This window comes from Populus nigra, chromosome 2 (genome assembly GCF_951802175.1).
Source record: "Populus nigra chromosome 2, ddPopNigr1.1, whole genome shotgun sequence".
Lineage (NCBI taxonomy): Eukaryota > Viridiplantae > Streptophyta > Magnoliopsida > Malpighiales > Salicaceae > Populus > Populus nigra.
The window spans coordinates 38,472,814-38,482,332 of NC_084853.1; the positions used below are offsets into that span (position 1 = coordinate 38,472,814).

Genomic DNA, 9,519 nt, shown 5'->3' on the forward strand with positions numbered 1-9,519 from the left:
AACTTCTCTTTTGTTGTTAAGATTTCAACTTGAAAAATGTAACTTTGAATCTTGGAATCTTCATAAATGTTTTAGGCCTATGTCTCAGCTTTCCATCAAGATAAACTAGACCTAAATCCAAGGTCTGCAGCTCCAATTATGACCTCATAACTGAATGGTGTTTCAGTTTGAATTGAACCAACATCTCTTCTCTAAGCTTAGCCCTATCTTTATCTTTTCAACTTCAATAGTTAAATACATCAATAAATCATTTAAATTATGAGATATGCCTGCATTTAAAATGAGCATTCACCATAAATTAAAAATATCTTATATTATCATTCTTGTTGTTATAAAACATTCTTAAATTAGGGAATTTAATGATACTTTAAGTGCAATATAATGATGTAAAATCTTAATGAAAATGCACTTTTAAGTATGGATGAAATAATATTTCTTGGATGAGCAAGTACTAGGCGGCAATCTTATGAGTGAGAATATTGAATGAATTCCTTACCTTGGATGACTATAAAGACTTTAGTGAGGGTAGCGTTTAATAGAGTGATACGTATTTTAGGGTGGATGAGGTTTTCTCTAATCGATCTCTTCTGACTTTTCCTAGGGTTTTATCCCTCCTAGAAAAGCTATCCCGATTGGGAAACCTCTTGGGAAAGTTTTCTTTAAAGAAATGAGGAGGACTATGACGTAGCAGACTTACCTCCTCTACTTGATTACAATTATTCATGGCTTGTTTCACATTCAACAAGCTTTTTTTTAGTAGGGCATACAACTATTTCCATAGAGCTCTTCCCTTTACTCCACTTGTGAGGGCTTTAGAAGCCACATACTTTATTAATTATTCAACCTTAAGCATTTTGTTATTAAACCTTTTTAGATAAACTCTCATTGACTTGTCATCCACTTGAGTGATCCTAGAAATCTTTGTGGAACTTTTTTTTTACTAGGATGCTTGTACTGAATCTTGGCACTAGCTAGGTATAAAGGTCATGCTTATGATAGAGCTTGACTCCAAATTGTTGAACCACGCACGCATCGACCCCCTGAAGGTTATAGGGAGGATATTGTATATGACATAGTTATCCTGGATGACAAGTTCTATATTGTTATGGATATCCTGCACATGTTCCCTCGGGTCTGCAAGACCATCATAGTTATTCAAGGTCATTTTAATTGAAATGTATTCCTTAAGAATATGAGTATGCAACACTTGTTTGGATAAAAGAGAATCTCAAATCTGATGAGGAGGGTGTAGACATCCTCATTCATATATTCCCCTATAAGTTGCTTTTCAGTCTTATATTTGTAAGGTTCTAGAGAGCTTAAGGTTTTTAGCATAAAACAACAAGATCAGTGGATAACCTCTTTCTCATAATGACCAGATGAACTCAAGTATGTTGGGTTTGCCAGCTTGCTAGGCCTATATTAACTTGGGCTAAGTACATGGTTGAACTCAAGTATGTCGGGTTTGGTAGCTTATTAGTCCCTTGTTGACTTGGGTTGAGCACATGACTAAACCCAAGTATGTTAGGTTTTGCAGCTTGCCAGACCCATGTTAACTTGGGCTCAACACATGGCTAAACCCAAGTGTGTTGGGCCTGGAAACTTGCCACACTCAAATTGATTTGGGCTCAGCATGTGGTCGATCCCAAGTATATTAGGCCTGACAACTTGTCACACCTATATTGATTTGAACTCAGCATGTAGTTGAACCCACATTTATTGGGTCTGGCAAGGTGTCAGACCCACAGTGCCTTGACCTCGGCTCTTGGTTGAGCTCAAGTATATTGGGTTTAGCAACTTGCTAGACCTACAACACATTGAGCTAAGCATATAGTTGAACCCAAGTATATTGGGCCTGACAGCTTGCTGAAACCATGATGCTTTAGGCTTAGTGTTTGGTTGAACCCATGTATATTAGGTCTGACAACTTATCATATCCATATTGTCTTGGGTTCAACACATGGTTGAACATAAGTATAATAAATCTAGCAATTTGCTAGACCTATTACACCCTAGGCTTGCACCGGGCTAAGCCCAAATATATTAGATCTGACTTGGGCTCAACACATGGACGAACCTAAATATATTGGGTTTTAAACTCTTTTAAAGCATCAAAATATGGAGTCAAAAACACTTACTCATCAATTTGTAAGGAAAATTGTTAGAAATACAAAAGTACATGTTATAAACAAGATAGTGTTATTAAAACTCACAATGAAGGGAAAAGAAAGGGGTTATCCATGATCAATCGATCAAAAAAATTAACAAATTAACCTAGTTAGCTAAAGCAGTAGCAGAGGATAAATGCTTAACCTTATAATTTCTAAACTTTTTCATGTTTATTTCCCATTAAAAAAAATTAATAAATTGAAAACATTTTTCAATCACAGGAAAATTTAGCTTGGTTTTCAAAAAAATATTTTCCTTTTATTTTGGGTGGAATGCACTTTCTAGAAGTTGTAAAAAATAAAAATATATTGTTATTTATTGATTATATCAAATTTGTTTCTCTATCTTTTAATTGCTATATATTTTGTATTGAATCTTTTTTTATTTATTTCTTTTCAATTTTATCCCTTATAATTTGATTTTTAAATTAACTTTGATCTTTATTTTTTATTGTTATTTGTTTTTCGCTTATTTTTTTAATTGAAATTTTTTTATCTATCATATTTGGTCTTCATTCTTTTGATTGATATTTTGTTTTGAAATAGTTTATAAAATTGAATTTTTTTTTTCAATTTCATCATCTTTTAATTTTTTTTATATGTCAGATTTGGTCACAATTCTTTTAATAAACTTGAGAAAAAAATTAAAAAGTTATTTTTCAACTTATTTTTCATAGAATAGTCAAATATTAAAAAGTATTTTTTAATTTGTTTTTCTTAACACTGTTAAACATCAACAAATAATCTATCTTTTAAAATTTACTTTCCATTGAAACTACTTTTCAAAAAAAAATTTACTTTTTAGAAAACAAGTGAAGCCTAAAAGTCTTATGCTTAGATAGTTTGTGAGATTTTGTTTTTAATTTTTGAAGTCCATATATGAAGATTTATTTTTGCTAAAGAAATTGTTGAAGTAAAAGACTGATTGTGATTACTCCGCAGCACATGAATATTTTAATATTTACTAGGTCATAAAAAAAATGTTAGGTCATATTTATTGAGCCCAAATCATATAGTCAATGGTTGAATCATACTTAATTGGTATTTAGCATTGTGATCCAACTGTATTTTTAAAAAAGTTGAATTTTTTTAAGTTTAAAATTGATTTTTTTTTGTATGTTTTTGAATTGTTTTAATATGATAACTTTAAATTATTTTTTGGTGTTTTTAAATTATTTCAAAATATTGATATCATAAATAAATTTTAAAAAATAATAATAAAATATTATTTTAATATATTAAAAAAAAAACTTTAAAATATAATGTCTTCGTGCTCCTAAATATAAACTATTAAAAGAAAAAACACCACACTCATCACACATGAAAAAAAAAAAATCTCCAACGAAAATCTAATTAGTGGGCTTTGGTGTTTAAATATTTTGGGCTCAGGGCTGACCTCTTTTCTTTTTCCGCAAATATTCCCCTCGGCTCTGGGAATGGAGTCGGGCTGACGGCACTCGAATACATAGACGGTCGTCTCCGGCTAAAAGAGATAACGAATTGAAAGTGGTGAATTGCTAACCGGAGAGGTAAGTCCTCTCTGGATTTGATTTATTTTATTTTATTTTCAATTCCCAAATGACCGAAAACCTTCTTCTTGTTTTGTTTATTTTCAAAAAATTGCTTTGATTTATCTGCTGTGAAGAATCAAGAGAGTGGGATTGAGGTCAAGATGGCCTATGAAATAAATGAGCTAAAGAGTGAGTACTCCTTTTCTACTTAATAAGAATTTTCTCTCGCAGTTCACAAAGTTTTGTTCTCGATAAATAAAATTCAGCTACTGTTTTGCAGAAATTGGATTGGGTCTCATTGGCTTTGGCATCTTTTTTACCTTTCTTGGTGCGCTTCTCTTCTTTGATAGAGGTTTGCTTGCCCTTGGGAATGTAAGGCTGTTTTTCTTCTCTTCTTTTTTAAAGATTTTACTTGTGACAGAGATTTTCTAAATTTCTTGCTTTATTTCTTTTCTGTCTGTCTGTCATCAGATATTTTGGTTATCTGGGGTAGCCATTTTGCTTGGTTGGCGTTCTACCTGGAAGCTCTTTACTAACAGAGAAAATTATAAGGTATCGATCAAATAGGAACATCTTTTTTATTGCTTTTTCTTGCTTACTGCAAACACATGATATCTTATAACTTTATGTTTTACGGACTCCCCTTTCTGAAAGTAAGTGGAAAACTTTATGCGTCTTTGCAATCTGGCAAATATCTAAAATGCTTGCTTGATTCTCATGGCTAAGGAAAATCCTTAAAGCTGCATTGCGACCCGCTGTTAATTAACATGCTCTACAGGATTGATGCGAGTTAACCTTTTGTTTTGTCTATCTTGCATTCACTTTCATGGCCAAGGAACATTCTTAAAACTGCGTTGCTGCCCACGTTTAATGTCCTCTACTAGATTAATGCGAAAAGGCCTTTTGTTTTCTCTATCTTGCATTCATGGGCAAGAGATTGATGTTTTCCTTTTAAGTGCTATGAAACCTAGCATCCCTCTTCTGTATGTACTATATATATAAAACTGAAACTTTACTGTTCGATATCTAAAAGATTTTCATCATCTTTACTTGGTGTAGTACTCTGTTGAAATTCATTTCCATTTTTTTTTATTCATCTGCCAATCATGTTTCTGCCAAAATGTTATCAAGTGCTCCTGAGTCTCGATTACCCCCCATTCTTCCAATAACGACATGGAAATTTGCATCATATAAAACTTGGTAGTGAATTCTAGATTGGTACTGATTATTCTAAATTTGAGAAGAGATATATCCGTGCGTGAGAAATCAGAATTATACCATGTAAGGATAGACGGAATTTGAAATGCATATAGATGTTATTTTAAAGTGTTCTTTCTTCTGCAGGGTTCTGTTTGTTTTCTCCTGGGGCTCTTTTTCATATTTGTTCGGTGGCCAGTAGTTGGAATTATCTTTGAAATATATAGTTGCATTGCTCTATTTGGGTTAGTTTCTTATCTTTACCATAAGCTCTGAACTTAACTATTTCTGTTTTCTGTGGCTGAACTATTGCATTGCTGTTTTTTCTTCCAGTGGCTTTTGGCCTTCTGTCAAGGTGTTCCTCTATCAGATTCCTGTTGTTGGATGGATTATACAGTATCCTATAACGGTGAGTTCTTTTGATGCCTTTTCAACCTTCAGGTTGCCTTTGCAGCCTTTTACTTTTGCAACGGATGACTTTTCCCAGTGTGAGTTTTGCTTGCATGAAATGCGTGCTTCTTGTTACCTGATCAAATTTATTTTTGGATGTTTGTGACATCAACTATAGGTTATTTTACCAGTCCTTTTTCTTGGAGGTTTAAATTACACAGTTTACTGAAATTTTATACATAATGCGATTCCTGCTTTTGTATTATAGAGCTCTTATTTTCCTGAAGTATTTGGCAATGTATATGCACCTAGTCAATAGTTTGTTATGTGACTACGGTGACTTATATTGCTTATTGATGGCAACCTAGTACATTCTTAGCTGTGAAAAGATGTTCCATGATCTTCTTTTCAGAGGGTTGAGAGTGCTGACTGAAAACCATTTCAGAGTTTAAGTTTCCCAAGTATTTGCACTCTAGTCCTTATGTTTTGGGAGAAAATATGAAAATAATCTTTTCAATCAAACTTTTTGCCTTGTGGTATTTGAACTTCGTTTCACCCTGATATATCTTTATTAGACTTAAAAGAAAATTACTTATCATCCTTTATCATGAGACCAGGGCATTCTTCTACAACTGACCAATATATACATTAATGCAATTGCTGCAGCTTCTTGATTACTTGAGAAGGGGCTCTGCTTGAAACGCTTGTTGAGATCTGACTCTGTTATCCAAGCATGCAGCGACTATGTTTCCCTTTTGTTGTTATTTCAAGAGGTAACTAGAGAGAGTAGTTTCTAAAGTTTAGCAAATAGCAATTCATCACTGCATGAAAGAGAGAACCATTTGGACAGGTGCCATAAGTTTTCCAAAGACTTATTTTGTCATACGGGTTTGGTTTCTGGTTAGTTAACCCTTTGTTTCGGGACGATGTAGTGGTGTTCTGCAAATAAAATGATTTTCTAACAAGTATAGTTGTACAGTTGCCGTCAAGTAATACAACACTCACCAAAAACAACAAATATCATTGTTATTTTCTTATTTTCTATTGGATGCATTTTGGTTTGGTGATGTACATTTGCTTAATGTCTTTAAGCCACGGCTAGTCTCCGATATTCTATGTGTCTTTGAAGATAACCCCAGCTGTGGTTTTGCACGCTATTGAAGCGGGGAGAGGAAGTGACAGCTCCCTTCCATGGCTGCATGCCAACATGCCCTTAATTTACCCAACTTTTCGCAGCCGACTTCTTTCTGGCAACACCACTATGGCCAGGCAGCTGGTATTGGAGTCAAACATAAAAACTTGAGAATCAAACTCATTCATGACTTCCCACACTCAACTTCATTGTACTTAGATTTAACTAGCAAAGTCTCTAGCAGGTCATGCACGAAAAGAGTGGGACTTGAAAGTTTTTGTTTTTGTTTTTTTTTAATTTTCATCCTCATTTTTTTTATGTTCAAATTAATGATTAGTTTATTAAAAGTTGTTGAGAAAAGAAAAAAAAATCAAGAACAGGGGATCAAAGAGTAAAACAAGAAATTTCATGGTCAATTTCAAATTCACTAGAAAAAATTATGTTTAATCAACCTTTTTTTACTCTGTAATTTCTTTAATTTTTGTAATTTTAATTTTGATTAAAAAATTTATTTTCTAAATATTTAAGTTGATGAGTTCGAGAAATGAGAGAGAAGAAAATCACATAAAATCAATAAAAAAAAGAAAGTTGATGAATAATCATTTTTCAGCAACAAAACTCATCGTTCTCGGTATTAATGAGTTTTTAAAAAGTTTGATGGTGATGGTTTTTTTCTATAAAAATGCTTGAAAAAATAGGTCTAGTTCCGTTTATATTTTTTTTGAATGATTTTGAGGTTGGTAAATGGTTTTTGAATTTTTAAGGTGTTTTTATATGAAAATAAGTTGAAAAATAAAATTTTATTTATAAAAAAAACCTCTTCTTATTACCACAATGGTGGTAGAGTTCTAGGCAGCAGCCTAGTACATGATAAGTTAACTAGTATATGACAAGTTACCTGTCTTTACAAGAGATTTATTATTAACTAAATAATAATAAATAAATAAAATAAGAGCGAATGACATATTATTCGATCATATGCTCTTGAGAGAAAAAAACAAGCATGAGGTGGGTTTTTTTTTAATAAAAGCCATTTTGTTCCATTAATTGTCTTACTTGCCATTCCAAGTGATCTATTGTTGACCAAATGAAAAAAAAAAAAACATGAGGTGGAGTTTTTGTTATGAAAGCCATTTTATTCCATTAATTTTTTTTATCAAATTAGTTTTTATTTTTTAAATAGTAATTGTTTATTTTTTATATTTCTTTAGTTTGATGATTTTTTAAAGAGATTAGTTTGATTTGTCTTATAAAATAATTTAAAATAAAAATAATAGCAAGTGTAAAACATTTGCAAGTACTTCTATCTTTTATTTCTAGTATAAAGATTATCTCTCATTTTAATATTTAATTAGTATTAACAACTCTTTTTGATTTATCAGTTCATGTATTTATTAATTTATTTTATAAAACATAAATATCATTTTTTTCACTTCTCAATTAAAAAATATTAAGAATTAAGTTTCATAATTTATTTTAATTTTTTTTATAAACTTATCGTGATCTCAAATAAATATCTTGATAAATAGCCTATTAATTAATTCGTTTTCATTTCACAAAACAAATGGACTAATTTATGTTTTACTCTTATGTTGTTTATCTCACTTGTGTTATATGATCCTGATGCTAATCCTAGGACGGTGTTTAGAAACATGATAGAGGTTGCTTTTCAAAATGTTTTTGCTCGAAAATATATTAAAATAATATTTTTTTAATTGAAAAAAATTATTTTTGACATCAACGTATCAAAACAATCTGAAAATATTAAAAAATATTAATTTAAATTGAAAAAAAATTAAAAAAATTTCTAAAACATTATTTATTGTACCAGACAAAATATTAGAGTGAAATTGAGATTTCCTAATCGAAATCAAATTAAGATTATTAAGATATTTCTTCTGAGTTCGAGGGATAAAATGACTTAAAACCATGCGTCTTCTTCATAAGTTAATGAATTTGAGGCATTAATGAGAGGTTGGTTGAGTTATAATTAAGTAGGCTAAACCATAAAACACCATATTTTTTTAATTTTTATCCTTTTTTTATGTTCAAATTAATTATCGGTTTATTAAAACTTGTTGAAAAAAGAAAAACAAATTCAAGAACAAGAAATTGAAAGTGTATAACAAGAAGAAATTTCATGGTCAATTTCAATTTCACTAGAAAAAATTATGTTTAATCAACTTATTTTCCTTTTTTTACTTTGCAGTTCCTTTAGTTTTTGTAATTTTAATTTTGATCTAGAAATTTATTTTCTAAACATTTCAGTTTATGAGTTTGAGAAAGAAGAGAGAAAATTGTCTGAAAGCAACAAAGAAAAAAAAAAATAGTAAATAATTACTTTTCAACAACGAAATTCATTTTTTTTTTTAACAAGTTTCATAGAAGTTTGATAGTAATGATTTTTTTTTCCTATAAACATGCTTGAATAAATAGGTCGGGTTCCATCTATATTTTTTTATTTGGTTGATTTTGGTTTTTTGAATGATTTTGTTTTTTAGGGTTGGGAGGTGGTTTATGGTTGGTAGGTGGTTTCTGAAGATTTTTTAGGTGTTTTTTTAGTGAAAAATATATTTTTAGCAAAAACAAATTCTTTTTATTTTTTTTCCATCACAATAGTAGTTAGGTTCTAGACAACAACTTATTATGTAACAAGTCACCTGCCATTATAGGAGATTTATTATTGAATAAATAATAAAAATAAAAAAATAGAAGTAGATGACACATTATCCACTCATGAGGAAAAAAAACAAATGTGAGTTTGAGCTTCTTTATTAAAGCCTTTTTGTTTTTTTATCCATTTCCATTAATTGTTTTTTATCAAATTAGTTTTGATTTTTTAAATAGTGATTGTTTTTTTATATTTTTTTAGTTAGATGATTTTTTGAAGAGATTAGTTTGATTTGTTCTATAAAATAATTTAAAATAAAAATAATAGCAAGTGTAAAACATTTGCATGTACTTTCTATCTTTTATTTCTAGTATAAAGATTATCTCTCCGTTTTAATATTTAATTAGTGTTAACAACTCCTCTTGATTTTGTGTTTATTAATTTATTTTAAAAAATATAAATAGTATTTTTTTATTTTTCAATTAAAAAATATTAAGAATTGAGTTTCAT

General features: G+C 30.1%; 1 protein-coding gene across 1 annotated transcript; it reads left to right on the top strand.

Moving 5' to 3' along the window:
* The first annotated feature begins 3,538 nt into the window (after positions 1 to 3,538).
* Positions 3,539 to 6,337, top strand: LOC133681987 (vesicle transport protein GOT1). Its single transcript, XM_062105205.1, has 7 exons — positions 3,539 to 3,697; positions 3,814 to 3,868; positions 3,960 to 4,051; positions 4,151 to 4,231; positions 5,024 to 5,121; positions 5,210 to 5,285; positions 5,933 to 6,337. The coding sequence occupies exons 2-7, from the start codon at positions 3,841 to 3,843 to the stop codon at positions 5,963 to 5,965; spliced, it is 408 nt and encodes a 135-aa protein (XP_061961189.1). The 5' UTR covers positions 3,539 to 3,697; positions 3,814 to 3,840; the 3' UTR covers positions 5,966 to 6,337.
* The last annotated feature ends 3,182 nt before the right edge of the window (positions 6,338 to 9,519 follow it).

Bases quoted from the DNA above. Each gene is read 5' to 3' on its own strand.
- LOC133681987 (XM_062105205.1), top strand. From the start codon at position 3,841: ATGGCCTATGAAATAAATGAGCTAAAGA. The intron at 5,122-5,209 runs GTTAGTTTCTTA...TTTTTCTTCCAG, and splicing joins AGTTGCATTGCTCTATTTGG to TGGCTTTTGGCCTTCTGTCA. The intron at 5,286-5,932 runs GTGAGTTCTTTT...CAATTGCTGCAG, and splicing joins TTATACAGTATCCTATAACG to CTTCTTGATTACTTGAGAAG.